The sequence below is a fragment of the Cajanus cajan genome, chromosome 4, assembly GCF_000230855.2.
Source record: "Cajanus cajan strain Asha chromosome 4, NIPB_CcT2T_4, whole genome shotgun sequence".
NCBI classification, from domain to species: domain Eukaryota; kingdom Viridiplantae; phylum Streptophyta; class Magnoliopsida; order Fabales; family Fabaceae; genus Cajanus; species Cajanus cajan.
In genome coordinates this window covers 62,682,315-62,701,088 of record NC_138520.1, presented here as the reverse complement: position 1 = coordinate 62,701,088, position 18,774 = coordinate 62,682,315, and the positions used below count along the sequence as shown (strand labels likewise).

The window sequence follows — 18,774 nt, the reverse complement described above, 5'->3', positions numbered from 1 at the left end:
ATAATAAATCATATAAAAACTGTAAAATTATTTACATCAATATATGCTAACAAATGAATTCATTTTAAAGATGAATTATTTTAAATTTTAAGATAAAATACATATAGAAGCACGAAGTGCCTTAACCTCGCTAGTTATTAATAGAAAAGAAACATTTTGTATTTCTATAAATTTTGTTTAAAAATAATATAAAATAAAAATAGATATAATAGAGGCTAAAATTTATGAATCAAATTAAATAATATATAATTAGAGAAGAATATATAACACAGTTCTCAACGGAGATTATTTGATCGTAGATATTTTGTACCAACATTATAAGATAAAGAAATAATCTTAAATAATAATAAAATTAAAAATGATTATAAAATAAAGAAATTATTATTATTGTTAAAGTGGACAATTAATTTTTTTATAATTTTTCTTATTTTACTTTTAAAAGATATAATGAAAAATATATAATAAAAAATATAAATATAAAAAATGTAGAAAAGAAACAGAAATATCATTTATATAATATAGATAGATTATAGAATTACATATATTATAGATGTATGGCTGGAAACAATGAACTAGCCATCCTAGCGGTCGATTGATTAAATGGAAAAAGATACGTGCAGCTAATTATTAACAAGTCACAAATCAAACTCGTACTTATGTCACAAAATTTAAAACTCCTACTTATCATCAAGACATTATTTTACCCAAAAATATTACGCAAAGAAAACCTGATATAAAATAAATTTATATTTAAATTAATTTATCTTAAAACATTTAATATCAATACTATAATTGACATACTTATAATATTTAAAAACTTGATGTAAAATTAGTTAATATAAAGATACTTATAATCTTAGTAAAAATAATAATAATCCTTTTCTTTTTCCATTTTGCTCTATGCATGTAACCAAAAAAAAAAATATTTTGAAAAATAACTTAATTAATTTTGCATTATTTATAACATAACATAATTTCAAAGTATGCATATGAAACCTTATATTTATTTTGACATATTTCAATCATATTTTAAGGATATAAAAATTATTTAATATTAGAGAAATTCTATAGTACCCATGTTATTTCACTAATATTTTAAGAACTCACATTAAACAAATATATGATATAAATAAAATTTGACTAAAAATTATTTCCGTGGAGAATTATACTTAAGCACAACAGAACGTATAACTATATTTACAAAATTCTAATCGCATGTTTTATGTTATTAATTGATGTTGTAGCATGTGGTTTTACACCAGTGCGTATAACAATGCTTTCAACAAACATTTATTCAATTTATTTTTTGATGTGCTATGGCCTGTTATTTTTTATTTTTCACACGTATCAATCTTGTTTTAAACACACCAAAACACTAAATATAGATACTTCGATCTATCATCCGTTGATAAAAATATATATATAAAAAAACTTATATATTTTTTTCTTCAAATTTAAGATAAATTTATTTTTAGTCATTTAAATTTAAAATTATTATTTTTAATTTTATAATTTTAAAAAATATTTTTTGAGTTATTATACTCAAATTTTATTTGAAAAATTATAAATATTATTATATAAAATTTATCGACTAATGTCCCTGTTAATGAATATATTATATTAAATCTTGATATTATATAACTATTTTCATGTGTAACTTTTAAATATATTACTGATGAACCGAAAGATTAAAATAATATTTTTAAAAATTATAGACTTAAAAAATAATAATTTTAAAATTAAAAAATATAAATAAATTTATTTTAAATTTTAAAGATTAAAAATATATTTAACACAATAAATTTAAAAAATGTCATGATGTATATATTAATTCTAACCAATTATAGTAAAGAAGTCATAGTATTAATAGGAAGGTCATAAAGTTTCGTTTTCAGAGATGAACAAGTCATACGCTAATACTTTCTATGTTCTTTTTCGTTCGGTTGAATTTTTAATAAAATTTGTTTTTATTTATTTTTCATTTTTTAGTTTTAATATAATATTAATTATTATATTATTAATTATATCATTATCTTTCATTTAATTTTTAATTAATTTGCACATGATAATTAATATATATATATATATATATATATTATGAAGAAAAATAAAAGAAGGAATGATAAAAACAAAATATTAAAATTATTTTATAAAAATACAAAAAAAATTATTAATTTTTTTGATGTGTAAAATAATTTTAGAGGACTATTGTAAAGAAATAAAAGTAATATTTTTTTAGAAGTTAAATTATAATGAAATGTATACATATACAGCAACATTTATGCTAAATTAATTGGTATATACCACTAGATAATTACGACGTATTGCTTTATTTAGCTAACTTAGTCATATGTAGACAAAGACGTTACAACTCTTATTCATTAGAACTAAGAAAAACAATTAATAATTAAATTTCATTTAGAATCCCATCTTTGTGACTCACACACACTCCTAGGAGACTTCCAAGTTTCAACGGTTCCCTCTACGATATAACCGAGATTTCACTATTCACTTTTTTTTAAAAAAAGAAAAGTCTCACTAACACTAACCACTCATATATTAATTTCTCTAATTTGTTATTTAAAGTTATAATACACCACGTAGAAATAAAAAAAAAATTTAAATCTATTTATAATTTAATATACACATCCCTCATCTGTCATTTTTTTCTTTTTCTGATATTTCATATATTAATTATCATTCCTTTCTCTTCTTTCTAAAAGAAAATAATATTAAATTTTGAAAATAAAACATTTTCTTCTTGTGAGAAGAAACTAAGACACGACAACATATGTTAAATTAATCGTTACAAATGATAATCTTGCAATGTTTTAGAGTTGAAGAAACGGACTAATAACGTGACCCCCCTCACAAACGACGACGAGAAATGAACAAAATAGTAGCCAGCGAATAACCCAATAATTCAGCAAAAACGTTTGTGTTACTCTCAGGTTTCATCACCAACATCTAATTCCATTGGTTCTTTTTTTCATTAATAGGAGGTCAATCAGCAAGAAATCCTCACAATCTCTGAAGGTGGGTGAGTGAGTGAGTATTACACCATCATAGTAGCTAGAAGATGGACATGCCCGAAAGCCAAAACATGCCAAACATGTCTAATAATGTGACGAGGAATATGAACATGATGAGTTTCTATTGGGGCAAAGATGCAATAGTGCTTTTCGCAGGGTGGCCAGATCAAAGTGCTGGCATGTACTTCTTAGCCATATTGTTTGTGTTCATCCTAGCCATGACCACTGAGGTGTTAGCCAACCAGCCACTCATCAAGCCAAGGACTAGTCCCCTTGTGGGAGGGATGGTTCAAGCAAGTGTCCATTTGGTTCGTGTTGGCTTCACTTACTTGCTCATGCTTGCTGTCATGTCCTTCAACGGCGGAATCTTCATAGCTGCCGTCCTTGGCCACGCCTTCGGCTTCTTCATCGCCAAGTCTCGTACTCTTGCCGTCACCGATACGGAAAAAGACAAAGACTCTTCCGTCACAAACCATGTTTGATCTTCACTTCACCAAAGTCAATTTCATCTCTCTCCACAAAGTTCTTTACATTAGTAACGCCTGATTAGAAAATCAAATTTCGGTCAACATGTTTAAAGAATTCAACTATTTATCAATTGTGTTGGACTTTGTTGGTCATTGGCATGTTTTTGTTAAAACTTCTTTAAATTTGTTTATTATAGATTTAAGAGTGGCTTGGCGATGATTGTGATTGTGTTTGTTAAACTTGTTCCTCTATACTGTTGTGTGTTAAGATAATTTTCTGGCTTTGTGTGTATGTTAATGAATTCTCTTGATTATGCCACTTTTGAGCTCTTATGGTATTCCACCACTCTTGCGTTGGAAATAAAAATTTTATTTCCAACATGTTATGCTTTGGAAATCTTGTGAGAATTTGATCATGTGTAAACCTGTTGAGCTAGACAAGATGTGACCAAATGTTTACACGACTACATCACGTATCGTGGCCACTATATTGCGATTATGATCTTATCTGCAACTATATCAGATTGCAATTACGGTAAAATCGTTAATCACATATTTTTTTACAATATAATGATGTTGCTGTTGCAATCCGTAATAAATTTACAATACAAATATTACGTGGGAATTAATTTAACTATTATTGTATTTCTTTTACTTTTAAATTAATTTTAAAATAAATTAAATTATTTATTAAAATAATAAAATATTTTAAAAAATATAAATATATAAATTCTTAAAATAAAATATATATTAATAATTACATTTTTTTTTATATTTAGTGCAAATAATTAATAACTTCATATCATAATTTAAAACAATGGCACAGGCTCAAGCTCAATTTTGTGGAGCAGGCCATCTAGCCCAACAACTGTTTTCTTGCAGGCGAATGGAATCGGTCTCTTTGCATCAGAGGCTTTTGTTAAACTTGTGTGGCGCCACTTGTGTTAAATATATCAAGTCAGATATTGATTAAAATTTATGGAGAAAAAAACAAACTATTTTATCATAATAGTAAATCATTTTGCCATAATTCAAAAGTTTTGTGTTTGATTTTTGTCTGTATTAAAATAATGATTGATTAATAAAAATTATAATCTTAATATGAATTGGCTTTTAATTTTTAAATTTGAAACATTATATGAATCATATCTTCATAGGGAAAAAAAATTAAATAAAGATGTTGTTGTCCTGGCTCATTTCACTAATTTTGATTATCTCTTAGTTAAATTCTAGAGCTTTATATAATCAAATATTAGTATAATTGTAGTTTAATTTGTAATTGAAATTTTGTTTGAGGAAGGAATCGACATGGTAATCCACGTGGTGGCAAGTGATGAGAGGAAGAGACTAGAGAGCAACCCTCCTCTTTGATGGGGAACATTAGAGGATTCGTAACTCTCTCTCTCTCATCATCCATCAATGGAATTCCTTTCTTCTTCAATTTGTGTTTGTACTATGTCTAGCTATATTCCTCAGAAGGGATGTTGATGCATTTCAATTATGAACCATGTACAAAGAATGATAAAATGTTTCATTCAATTGGGTCACCTTTTGTGGTTATATACGAGTGTGTTTTGGCAACTGTTTTAGTTAGTGTAAAAAAAAACTACTACTTTAAATTGTGTATTAAATAAGATAAATATTTATATATATATATATATATATATATATATATAAGAATTTATTGAGACTCGGTGTTAAATTAATAAAATAATAATTCTAATAATTTTTTATAAAATATAAATTTAATCAATTAAACTGTTATATCTGATAACACTCATGGTTATATATAAAATTTTAAGTAATTTGATGAAGTCTTCTATATATATTATCTAATAATAAATATTTATATGTATTTTAAATATCATTTTATACAATAAAATAAAATAATATGATAGATTATAAAATAATTTTAAAATTATATGCAATTTGGTTTTTTTTTTACCATACTAGAGTAATCTTCAAAACATATTATCAAAATGGGATTGAATTTTGAAACAATTTCCCACCTTGAAGTGTTCAACGGGAGATGTCGCTAGTTATAAGTCCAGTGACACCTCTGTCACGTTACTTTTAAAAATAAAATAAAAACAATTGTCTGAAAGTGACTTCAATCGGGGCACATGGCACTGACGTTGTTGTAGCCAATAACAATACTTGTTAGCTGCAGTGACTTAAATTTTTAATTGTTTTTACTATTGTTGCAAGACATTTTTGTGTTAGTGAACTTCAATGACACTATTATTTATTAGATTTAAATATAATTTTTTTTCATATAATTTACTGATTTTTTTTTTGATCTCTATAAATTTTTAGGTTTTTTTTTTGTTCGTCCCTGGAGTATCCACCGCCGATAGCAGTGACTAATCTACTCACTACGTTGGAGGCACCTCAAAACGTGGAATAGCTGGCCCCAAGATTTAACAAGGCTGCATGCATACACAAGGCAGGATTCGAACCCCTAACCTTGCTTAAGCGTGGATCAACCCCTACCGCTGAACCACACGCTTAGGGTTAAATTTTTTAATTTTAGTCTCACTTTAATTTTTTATTTCAATTTAGTCCCTAATAATTTAAATTACTGCAATATCGGACCTTTCGTCCAAATTTCTTAAACGGAATTAACTGTTGGTCACGTGGATGCTACGTAGATGCATAGGTGGATGCCAAATTTCTTTAAAGCACCTGGAACCAGAACGGTCCGTTCTGAAACCAGAACGGCCCGTTCTGGTTGCACATGTTGTGTGTTAATTTTGCATCTAGAACAGTCTGTTCTAAATGCATTAGTTAACGCAGAACGAGTACAGCAGAACGGGCTATTTTGAAACTAAAACGGGTCGTTCTAGTTTTAGAACGGCTCGTTTTAGATTCAAAACGGGTCGTTCCAGAACGCCAACCACATACATGAATTCAACAAAATGTAGCAATGTGGTTCAAAGATTGAAAACAAAAATTCATAACATAATATAAATTTAAAGACTGAAATATGGTTCAGAGACTGAAAACAAAAATTCAAAGACTGAAATATTGTTGTTGTTGGGGTATATCGGTCAATGACTCTAAGGGGAAACACCATGTCGTTTCATCCTTGTCTGTATAGTACCAATTTGGTAGTAAGTGGTTCACTCCAGTTTGACTAATAATAAAATAAAACTTGTCACCATTGTCCTTAATGATACATTGCACTACATAACAAGTATTATAATTAATACTTCTAGGAGCTCCTATATCCTGCAATTGGTCCATAAATGGTATATAGCCCAAATGTTTAGCAATTGAAGTTATAAATCCCCCATTGACAATATTACCAAATCCAGTGTTTGAAATATTTTGTACCTTGGAGTTTTTTTCCTTGCACAATTCACAACCGTTTCTGTTTGGCATTCTAGAACTAGAACGGCCCGTTCTGAAACCAGAATGGCCCGTTCTAGTTGCACTTGTGGTGTGTTAATTTTGCATCTGGAACAGACCGTTCTAGATGCAAAATTAACACACAACATGTGCAACCAGAACGACCTGTTCTGGTTTTAGAACGGGCCGTTCTAGTTCTAGGTGCATTAAAGAAATTTGGCTTCCACCTATCTACGTGGCATCCACGTGGCCAACAGTTAACTCCGTTTAAGAAATTTGGACGGAAGGTCCGACATTGTAGTAATTTAAATTATTAGGGACCAAATTAAAACAAAAAATTAAAGTGGAACTAAATTTAACAAAAAATTAAAACAAAAAATTGAAACTTTAAAATATTATAAGGGACCAAATTAGGTATTTAACTAAATTTTTATGTTTTAAAGATAATTCTTACTATCAAATACCATTATAAAAAAAATTCTATATGACAAACTAGAATATATATGATATTTGTTATATTCTATTTCACTATCGTTTTGTAGGTAAATTAATTTTAAATTTTTTTAGACAAAATTTGCAAATACATTTCACTGCATCCAAACCTTCTTCCTCATTGTTGTGGCCATGCTTCTCCTCTTTGATCTAAATTTAACATTGGAAACCCTAAATCACCAACCCAAACCTTAATACCCGATAAGGAGTAGTTTCTCATAATCCCCACTATTTATAGCAACACAGAGTTCGTCCTTAACGATCATCGCCTCTGCGAGGTCATCACTAAGCCACCACATTATGGAGGAATTTGATCTCACGCTCTGCTTGTCCATCATTGTACAAGAGTTCATGCACTGCAAGAGCGTCTACCACTCCATTGGTACCATTACCAATGTCGCCTCCTCCAAGACTAAGAAGAATTGGGTCGGTTCACTCAAGACCATGCATCTTCACTACCTACCACGATTTCCACAACAATGACAAACAAGATACCTCATCGAACATGAGAAATTGATGGTCCAACTTTGCTACCGATGACAACAAAGACACAATGTTCCATATTTTAAAAAGGGTGTACATGAAGAGTATGATAAAGTGATAACAACAAAGTGCATTTTAAAATTTTATCTAAAAAAACTAAAATCAATTTATTTGACAAAGGTGAATTACAATATTATAAATATGAGGCATTTACCACAAATTTTTTTTAATAGAAATTGACAATGAAGACTATTTTTGAAATATTATGAAAGGTTAAATATGAAATTAAAAAAATATAAAGATTATAAGTAAAAAAAAGTGATAAATTACATAAATGAAAATCATATTTAAATCTTTTAAAAATGATTTATCGGTCATTTCTATTTTCTTTGCAATAAAAATTTCACTCGTCCGTTATGAACAAAACAAGCAGATACAGTGATTTGGATTATGTCGTGTTATTGAAAAATGATTTTTTGTTATTGTGTTTAATGAATAATAAAATAGAAGAATGTTATGTATTCGGAAACAAATGTACCATTTCGAACTATTCAATTATTTACATTCGTAAAATAGTTTAAATAAAATATTTTTAATTTTATTATTTTAAAGCTTTAAGTATTTGAAGGATTTTTCAACCATAACTTTTTATGAGGATGTATCATTTCTGAATAAAATATAGTCATCAAAGGTAGACATGAGTTTTATAGAATATAATGATTGAGTCCTACGACTACGTAGTAGGTTTGTTATATTTGTTAATTTGATCGGTCAATAAAATAATAACTAGAGTAGGCAATATCGGATGGCAATGGCGCGGTAGTAAGATATCCATATCAATTCCTTCGGATAAAAACTTGTTTCCTATTTGTTATATATATATATATATATATATATATATATATATATATATAGGGATATTTATTAAGTAGGTATCTATGTATTTTATAAATATTTATTGATATCTATAAATATTTATGAATATTTATAAAAAAAAATTTAAAATTTAATAAAAAAATATTATAAATAATTTTAAGTTTATAATTGATATTAAATATATTAAAATATTAAAGATAAATAATTTATCTTAATTTTTGAACTTGTAATTAATGATAATTTATTTTGAAATATTAAAAATAATATAAAAATATAAGATAAAAATATAAATATTTAAGTAATATTATTTAGCGGGTACTCAAAAATATGGATATCATCATACTTATTCTATCCTGTTTATGAATGAGTAAAAAGATATTCATATCTAGAGCTGTCAAAATGGATTCAGCCCGATGAGTCAACCCGACCCATCACGGGTTCGAGCCGGGTTGGGCCAAAACAAAATTGAAAATTTCAGTACGGGTCAATTTTGAACCTGGCTCACCCGTGGTGCCGGACTGACCCACCAACCCGTAAAAAATGGTATGCTTTATTGGGCCAAATTAGGGTTTGAGAGTTGGCACTCTCACTCTCAGTTCTCACACACACGACGCACCCTCATCTCATCTCATTAGTCTGCCACACTCTGCACTCTGCACAACACCACACTAGAGCCACAGCCACAGGACATAGCTCCTGCCACCACACCACACCGCACCAGCCACCAGCTGCCACCGCATCGCACCGCACCACACTGCACCGCGCCACATTGCATCGCACCGCACACCGAGAGCCACCGTGCTCATCGCGCACAGCGAGTCGCGAGCCACCATTTAAAAAAATTACATTTTTTTTAAATTAGGTGAGCCAACCCGTTTAACCCACCAATCTGTGGTAGGCCGGACTGGGTTCAATTTTTTTGAGCTCATTAATAAATCAGTCGGGTTGGGTTGGCCCACCAAATGCTCAACCCATGGTGGGTCGGGCCAGGCCAGGTTACCCATTTTGACAGCTTTATTCATATCCGTTATTCATGGGTATCCATTTAAACTACCTATTTATTATCTGTGAAAAATTTTATTTGCAGATATATGTAAGTACAAGTAATTTTGTCATCCCTAGTGGTCATTAAGCATTTATAAGGGAGGTTATAAGATTTAATTTTTTTATAAGATTTAAATATAATTTTTTTACATGTAATTTATCATTTTTTTCATTTTTATTCTTTGTAATTTTTTTGTTGTTATTTCATTTAAGTCTTTTATATTTAAAAAATAGTCACCATTGTCAAATTCTATTAAAAAAATTTATCCGACAAACGAAATATATATTATATTTCACTTTATTATTACCATATAGCTAAATTGATTTAGACAAAATTTTAAAACGCATTTTACTTATCACTTAATCATACTCTTTAAAGACACACCCTCTTTTAATTATGGAAGATTATGTCTTAGCTATCAAGAGTGTTGAAGTTGGACCACAAGCCTACTTCCTTCGATGAAGATGAAGTGTCCTGCTCGTTGTTACTATGATAGTCATGGTAGATGGAAACAGTCTTAATGGTTTTAAGCCAACTGGCACAATTCTTCTTATTCTTAGAGGAAGCAACATTGATTGTTACATCAACAAAGTAATGGATGCTCTTGTAGCACATGAGCACCTATAGGATGGGGGACTACCTGAGTGTGAGGTTGAACTTTTTCATGATGTGAAGGTGACAACTAATAGTAACCTCGTAGAGGTGATGGTCGTTGAGGATGAAATTAAAGTCGTTGTCGAAATTATAGATTGTGAGAAGCTCCTCGTCAAGGGAAATGAAATTTAGATTGGATAGTTTAGGATTTACAATTTCGGATTTGGATTGAAGATGAATCACAAATGTAAGGGGGAGGATTTGGGTGTAGTAAAATGTATTTTTAATTTTTTTCTAAACAAATTTAAAATCAGCTTATCTATGTTGTATAATGAAGTAAAATATAAAAAATTTAATATATATTTTGTTTGTCACATAAATTTTTTTTTAATGATAGTTGATAATAAGAACTATTTTTAATTTAAAACATTATAAAATATCATAAATAAAACAACAAAAAAGTTATAAGAATCAAAAATAAAAAATAATAATAAATTTTAAGGAAAAAAATTATATTTAAGCCCTCTTAAAATATTTTGACACTATAAAACTAATTTCTATACTAACAATACATGCTTATTAAATTCTTTTTTCCTAAACATTGTAAAATGTAAATTATCCCTTTATTTATCACATATTTCTCATTATAAGCTTTACATCGAATATCATGTTAAAATTCTTGCTTTTGTTAGGAAGAAATTAGGACGAGGGATGTGATACTTAATTATGGTTGAAAATTGAGTAGCAAGCAGAGGCATATTTTGGACCTTTAGATATATGCATATTTGAATGAATGGTTAAGATAATAAGATTAGGGTCATAGAAGGTTTTGAATATATATTTTTGGGTAGTGTACTAGCTCATTATTCGAAAGCAAAAAAATGTAAAGCATAGTAATGAAATTCAAAGATGTAAGGTAACAGATCTGAGAGTGAGTGTGTTACCAAAAAAAGTTATGGTACATGCCCCACAAACTAGGCTGCAAATTACAGTAGCATCCCTAGGGAACTCTACAGAATGGGAATCCTATGCCTAATTTCTCTCATAAAGTGGAGGCCAGGATTATATGACATACAGATCCTGCTCCAGCATCAGATTTCTACTGTGAATTTTTTACTGATATAGAATTTTTTTTAAAAAAATTACCAAAAAAGTATCTGGAAGCAGAATGGCCGTTCCACTTTCAAAAATACCACTCTACATGTGCAAGCAGAACGGCCCGTTCTGTTTTCGAAACGGGCCGTTTCACTTCCTAGATTTGCACAAATTGAACCCTAAACCAAAAAAAAAATATATATATTTAAAACTACTCAGAATTCGGTTTCCCGGAAACCGAATTCTGAGCATAAAAAACAAAAAAAAAAAAATTTGAAGCTCAGAATTCGGTTCCCCGGAAACCAAATTCTGAGTGTGTACAGTAAATAGTTCTAGATGTGTAAATAAAGTTGTACATATGCCTTTTTGGTAAAATTTTTTAAAAAAAGTTTTATATCAGTAAAAAATTCTTCTACTGTTCTAAGCACTATTTTCTGAAACAGAATGATCCCCAAAAAACAGCTTTAAGTCAAACCTTCACGCCAAACATAGTCTAATTTTAGTCTCTAGCGTCCTTGCTGCTACTCCTACAAACCATGTGTACATGCTTACAACCGGGTTTATTGCTGTATCTAAATTTGACTTCGACGCTTTTACATTCCTTCTTGACCCAATCACGGAGATAAAACTTCTAAATAATTATCTTACAAACTAATTTTATATAAATGAATTAAGTTGATACTCTATATTTTAAATATAATAATAGTGTTTATTATGATGAATAAGATGAAAATAAATCAAATTTAAAATAAGAATTTATAACTTAACCTTTTTAAAAATATAATCTGATCTAATCAAACTTTAAAAAAATTAAGTCAGATCTATAAAAAAAAGTCTATAATAGATAATAAGTCCAGCTTAAACTTTAATTTTATTCTAGCTTAAACTTTAATTTTGTAGAACAGACTCAACTTATATATTCAAAATCTAATCTAGTCTAATTTATTCTCATCTCTACTTATAAATAATCAATTTTATTTAATTGAGAGATTAAATCTTAAAATTAATAAATGAGAATAATTTATGTGAAGACTTTTTCTAAGGATATACCAGCTACATAGTAACTAAAAAAAGGAAGTTATGAAATAAAGTTATGAATTTGGTTGGGAACCAATTCTACTATAAAATGAGACATACAATTCCAGTAAAAGGGGTGGATTTTACCTATTTTCCTTAAAATGATACGTACTAAGCACATTTTACTCTAAGTGATTAATCATTTGCTTTCAAACATTTATGTATTCCTACAGTAAATCAGCTTTGGGAAAATCATTGAGCAAATTTTGTTCCATACAATTACATAGTCACCATAACATTGGACTTCATTGATGCAACGCCCCTTCAAACAAGTGTTGTTCTCGATGTCATTGTTGGATTTCAAGGTCTTTTCTTAAAGTTTTAATTTTTTTTATCCTTTCTTTTATTTATTTTATTGTTTCGCCATGTTGATGAGTATGTCAATAATATTGTTTTACTTTTCTAGATAAGAATGACATGTTTAAAATTGAGATCTTTCTTATCTTGTGTTATAATAAGAAAAAGGAAGATGCATATTTGTGAATTTTGATCATGTACGCGTAGCTTCTTTTTCCTTTATTTTATTTTTATTATTTCTAAGCGATAAAATAATAAATAATAATATTTAAAATTGATATGGTTTGTGGGTCACATGATGTAAAAAGTTGATGGTTTTATTTCTTTGTTGTTTTTTTGTTTTTTTCTTCTTTTGAAAGTGGAATAAAACTTGAATTTTCGGGTTTCTAATATATAAGATCTGATATTTGGAGTCTTAAATCGAATATTTATCTTAACTCATGCAATAATTTCTAATATTAATTGAGTAGCACTTCTATTTTTAATATCATAAATCATAAAAATTTATAGAATAATCATATACTATTATAAACTTTTATGCATAGGTTAAAATAAAAGTTTTTTTTTTTATGAAAAATCAACAATAATTATTATTGATAATATTATTTGAATAAAAAATTCTATCTTTAATGTTATCAAATTTTAGAATTTAATGACTAGCTATTTGCTAGCTTAAATTTTTATCCAAGTTTTTTTTTAAATAAAAATACAAAAAGAAACCTATTTTACATATATATTTTTAATTAAAGGATCAAAAAATATTTCTTAGGGTAAAATAAATATTTGTAAAGTTATATAATTTTGTGCAATTAATTAAAAGTATTATTTTTAATATACAGACGTTGTAAGGTGTTAATATCTTTTTTACATGTAATTGAGTTTCGAGTAGAGCGGTCAAAATGGGCTTGGCCCGGTGAACCAACCCTGCTCACCACGGGTTCGAACCGAGTTGGGTTGAAAAAAATTTGAAAATTTCAATACGGGTCAAATTTGAACCCGGCTCACTAACAACCCGACTCACCCGGGTTGAACCCGTGGTGAGCCGTGCTGGCCCACCAACCCGTGATTAAACTTTTTTTTAAAAAAAATACAATAATTATTGGGCCATGGTGCAGTCCAACATGAGACAATAATGATTTAATGTTGGATTGTGATTTGTAATTTTTATAATTTTGGATTGTATTTGAAATTTAAGATGATTTTGGATTATATTTGAAGTTTAAGATGATTTTGGATTATATTTATCTATTTGAGATTATTTAGATTTGATTGATTGTATTTAAAATTATCATTTAATGTTTGGGATGAATGATTCATTTATGGATGTCTTAATTAAGAATCTCAGATTTTTAAAATAAGTTTAAATTTTTGGGCTTTAGTTGTATATTAAGAAAACAAAAATGAAAAAAAATTATTTTTTTAAAGGTGAGCCAACCTGTTTAACCCACCAACCCGTGGTGAGCCGGGCCGGATTCGATTTTTTTGAGCTTACTGATAAATGAGCCGGGTTGGGTTGGCTCACCAAATGACCAACCCGTGGTGGGCCGGGCCAGGCCAGGCCGGATAGTCCGTTTTGACAGCTCTAGTTTCGAGTCTAACTGATTTCAAAGACCACATTTTCTAAAGGGTTTTTCGATGCTTTTTTCTTCAAAATAAAATATCAGTGACGAATTCATTAAAAATATTTTTTTTTGTCATTCCTGATGTGATTCAAGTTGCGATAATTCTAATGAATGTTGTCGGTCTTATCAGATTACCTACTATCAGACCACTCACTCAATATCTATAGTCTTTGGTGTAGAAGAGTGTGTTGAAGATTACAAATTAATTAGTTAAATCACTAAGTTTGTGTATGCAAGTGGAACAATACTCACCTTACAAGTTAATTTTATAAGATTTAGTCTGACCCATAATTCGAAAAATAGAATTAGTTGAAAATACAATGCATTGAGAATATAAGTATTTTTAATATATTTAATTGCACACTTTTCATTTATATTTTATGATTTTATGAATTTTTTAATTTACATATTTTATTACTCAACTTTTAAAATTTTGCACATTTTATCACATTATTAATTAATCATTTAACATTGGTTAACCACTAATGTAATATGTTGACCGTTAATGTAACATATTAATTATTATTGTAACATATTGATAGTTGACATAAATCAATGAAGTGATAATCAGATGATAACATAAAACTTATTGTCGTTAGACAAATGCTAAATAATTTATGAGGGAAGTGAAATAAAGAATTCAATCATGTATTAAACTTAACTAATGTTAATATTTACATATTAAATATTTTTAAGGTATAAATATATTTGTAGTCCTTTAAATTGAAATAAAATTTTTTAGTCTCTTAAATCTAAAATTGGTTTTTTTGTCCCTATAATTTTCAAATACGTCGTTTTAGTCCTTACACTTGAATTTTGTTTGTAAATTTGTTAAATATTATCGCATAAAATTTACCTACTAATGTCTTTATTAGTGAATATATCACATTAAATCCAACAAATTTTATATAACTGTCTTAAATATCTATCATTTTTAAATATGTTATTATTAATTTGAGATATTAATAAAACAAATTTTTAAAAATTACAATGACTAAAAAAATAATTTTAAATTTGAGGGATAAAAATAAATTTATCTTAAATTTGAAAGACTAAAAATATATTTAATCCATTTTTTAAATATATATTTTAAATCAAAACAACTGGCCTTTTAATTAAACATTCGTTATTTCCTAGAAATTGCAGCAATGTATGGCATAGCTGAATAGTAGGGTGCTAACTATTATAAACAGTTGATCATTTTTCTTATTTATTGTTCATTATAAAAATATTCAGAACTTTTTTGAGATATCTAATACTGTTATTTAACTTTACTAATGTAATGGATGTTTTATCTTCTTATAGATGCAGGGGCTAGTCCTATTATTGTAGTTAACAAAATTGCTATTTGTATCTAATAAAAAAATATAAAATATAATATTCGATGTTATTAATGTATTTGTACGTACTATAATTTTCAATTAAAAATATTTAATATTTTTTAGTTAATATCTTTAATGTACTCGTTAATATAATCATTATTTTTATTGTTTAAGTTGAAAGAGAAAGAAATAGGCTAAGAAATGATGCATTAAAGAAGAGTATAGGGTAAACCAAAGTGTGAAAAAAGAGTATTTAACAATGCATAAATTAAATAAAAAAGTGATGTTTGATAGTCTGTGGCTTCTCTAAAGCCATATGCATACCACTAACCACTTAGGATGGACTAAATGGACAACCTTATTTCTATGGAAGATGATTTTATGAATGATTCATGGTAACAAGATGGACCATCTACAAAAGTCAAAATATCAAAAGCAGTTAGATTTTATAATGATGACATAATCATGATACATAACCAATTTAGCTCCCATTTTCATCAAAACTCTTAGACTTTGGGTGGATAAATTCTTTTCATAAGTACTTATATGGAAATAAAATTAAAAAATGAAATAAATTTTTTATGAATTAAAATTAGTTTATGCATAAGTTAATTCATAAAAATTTTCTTAACTTTTTAAAAATTTTAATTTTAACTTATGCATAAGTCAATTTTAATTTATAAAAATATTTATTTCATTTTTTTTAGTTTTTTTCTCTCTCTCTTTTAAGTGCTTTATGAAAAAGTTTGTGGAAGCAACCCCTAACTTTGATATTGATACACAAAGTATGAGACCAACATTGCCTTCTCCATAGCAATCTAAGGAGAAACCTCACTTATACAAATCCATGTCCAAGAGCAAATCACCCCAATCCCATTGGCTGCTACTACCCTCCCCATTCATCATTGCTTCAAATCCTTCTAACTGAAAATCCATTGACAACTCACTAATAATGCTGCCCTGTTGGTCCAAGCATGCATATATGTTATCTTGTTGTGATTGAAGCATGTGGTTATGCCCTTCTAGATCAAATGTTAGTGAGGACATGCTACTCTCTTGTTGAACTCCTTTCTCGGATGGAGACTGTCCCTGGTCCCTTCTTTTCCCTGAGCCTGAACCAATGTTTCTAGGTTGTGGCCTAATGACTTGGGCATCTCTGGCTAATTGTGTATCTTCAGCTTCGAGAACATTTAGTTTTTTACTCAGATGACAGTTCCAATAGTTTTTCACATCATTGGCAGTCCTTCCTGGTAGCCTTCCTGCAATCAATGACCACCTGAAAAGAAAGTAGCACATGCCTTAAACTTTTATCTTTCATGTCCTTTTTATGATGATTAATATGTTACATTCTTTTATTACTTTATGATTACCTATAAAAACCATAAAACATGGGTATATTAAGATATATTCTACAAAGCATATAATGTTATCATTAAAGTTTAAAGAAGAGTTCAACATCAAAGATTTTGGAGTGTTTGTAATGACTATATTGATCGTATTTGTCTATAATTTTCTACAATATCAAAGAACGAGAAAAATCTGTGACTGTGAATACAATTTAAAATCTGAGCTATTGTTGATATCCCACTCCTAGTTAGTGACTAACACACAATGAAAAATACCAAAAGAAAGACTACATCATCTAAGTTAACCTGTTGCCTAATAATTTGTGGAGTTTGATTATCATCTCCACTTCTTCCTCCGCAAAATTTCCTCTCTTGATGTTAGGACGAAGATAGTTCAGCCATCTTAGCCTACAACTCTTTCGGCACCTGTTTAAACCTTCAACCCACCAATATTAAGATTCAGTCAGTGGAAAAAGAATTGTAAATAGGAGTATTATGTTTTTGGAAATTTCACTGATCACTATGTTTCTGTGTCAAACTCAAAAACAAATAATCACAATCAATTACTCTTCAAATTCAAAAATTAATGAGTTGTTCCTAAGTCTTACTCTATAAATTTTGTTATTCTTGTGGATAATGATTCTTCTCCATGATTGCATTGGTTTGATACATAAATCTCACAAGTCATAACCAATTACCAATCTTGAACAAACCATTTCACTGTTAATAAATTATCACCTTTTAACTTACCATTGAAGTGTAGAGCATTTCTTTTGCTTACAACTGACACAGTAAGAAGAAGAAGAAAAAAAAAAAGAAAAAGGGATTGAATTGAATTCAGTTTACCAGCCAGTAAAGGAACACGATGCCACTTTCCTTCTCCATATTGTTGTATGCATTTCTTGAGCAAGTGATCTTCTTCTTCTGTCCATGCAACACCACCCATCTCTTCTCAAACTCTAAGACCACTACCTCACTCTCTCAAATCCACTAGCAACTTCTTTTATATATATGTATGTGCACATACACACTTTGTATCCCGACGTACGATGTACCAAACAAGCCAGCAAGGCAATAGCAATATGCAATTTTGTGCCTCAAAATCATAGTAAATGGTCCAGGGCTCTTTCTGAAACTCTGAAGCCAAGCTCTATGTTTTTATATAGACATCATAAGTATATGATGGTGGTCCTGATCTTTGAAAAATCAAAACCTGTACTCACAACAGAAGCTTATCTAATTCCTATTCAAAGCCAAACCACCCCATATGTATCCTTAGTTCATTTGTCATCTCATTTGGATTAGGACACTCTTATAATTAATAACATGGATCAAACACCCCACTAGGCACTAACATAAACCAAATTTTAAATGAAAAGAGAGCATGGTCCATCTTAATGATTTCTCCTAAAAGTTTTTTTCTTATGTTTTCATCTACCCTTTTAGTAAGAGAGGAATTGATGGAGAACCATGGCCGTAACATTGTACCGTATAGCATTGCACCAAACAAGAGTGACTATCCATCAATAAGTTTTCGATAGACTTTATTATGGCTTGGGAAGCTCTAGTAGGTTGCTTGGGCAAATGTAAAGTTGCGGTCCATGCATGCATAGATTCCGAGATAAAGACAAAGGCATATTAGAGAAGGACTAGTTAGACTTTTTTGACTATTGTG

The 18,774-nt window shown here is 28.8% G+C and overlaps 2 protein-coding genes across 2 annotated transcripts; one reads left to right on the top strand and one right to left on the bottom strand.

The window, feature by feature from the left end:
• The first annotated feature begins 2,829 nt into the window (after window positions 1-2,829).
• Window positions 2,830-3,818, top strand: LOC109793002 (copper transporter 1). The gene has a single exon (XM_020352464.3). The coding sequence runs from the start codon at window positions 3,080-3,082 to the stop codon at window positions 3,512-3,514; it is 435 nt and encodes a 144-aa protein (XP_020208053.1). The 5' UTR covers window positions 2,830-3,079; the 3' UTR covers window positions 3,515-3,818.
• A 12,174-nt stretch (window positions 3,819-15,992) lies between these two features.
• LOC109794519 (transcription factor MYB113) lies at window positions 15,993-18,460 on the bottom strand. The gene is made up of 3 exons (XM_020353963.3): window positions 17,946-18,460; window positions 17,406-17,535; window positions 15,993-17,029 (listed from the first exon to the last, which is right to left on the bottom strand). Exons 1-3 carry the CDS (start codon window positions 18,043-18,045, stop codon window positions 16,585-16,587), a joined length of 675 nt encoding a protein of 224 aa, XP_020209552.1. The 5' UTR covers window positions 18,046-18,460; the 3' UTR covers window positions 15,993-16,584.
• Window positions 18,461-18,774: the final 314 nt, after the last annotated feature.

Bases quoted from the DNA above. Each gene is read 5' to 3' on its own strand.
- LOC109794519 (XM_020353963.3), bottom strand. From the start codon at position 18,045: ATGGGTGGTGTTGCATGGACAGAAGAAGAAGATCACTTGCTCAAGAAA. The intron at 17,536-17,945 runs GTAAACTGAATT...GGTGGGTTGAAG, and splicing joins TCGTGTTCCTTTACTGGCTG to GTTTAAACAGGTGCCGAAAG. The intron at 17,030-17,405 runs GTTAACTTAGAT...CTTTCTTTTCAG, and splicing joins CACAAATTATTAGGCAACAG to GTGGTCATTGATTGCAGGAA.
- LOC109793002 (XM_020352464.3), top strand. From the start codon at position 3,080: ATGGACATGCCCGAAAGCCAAAACATGCCAAACATGTCTAATAATGTG.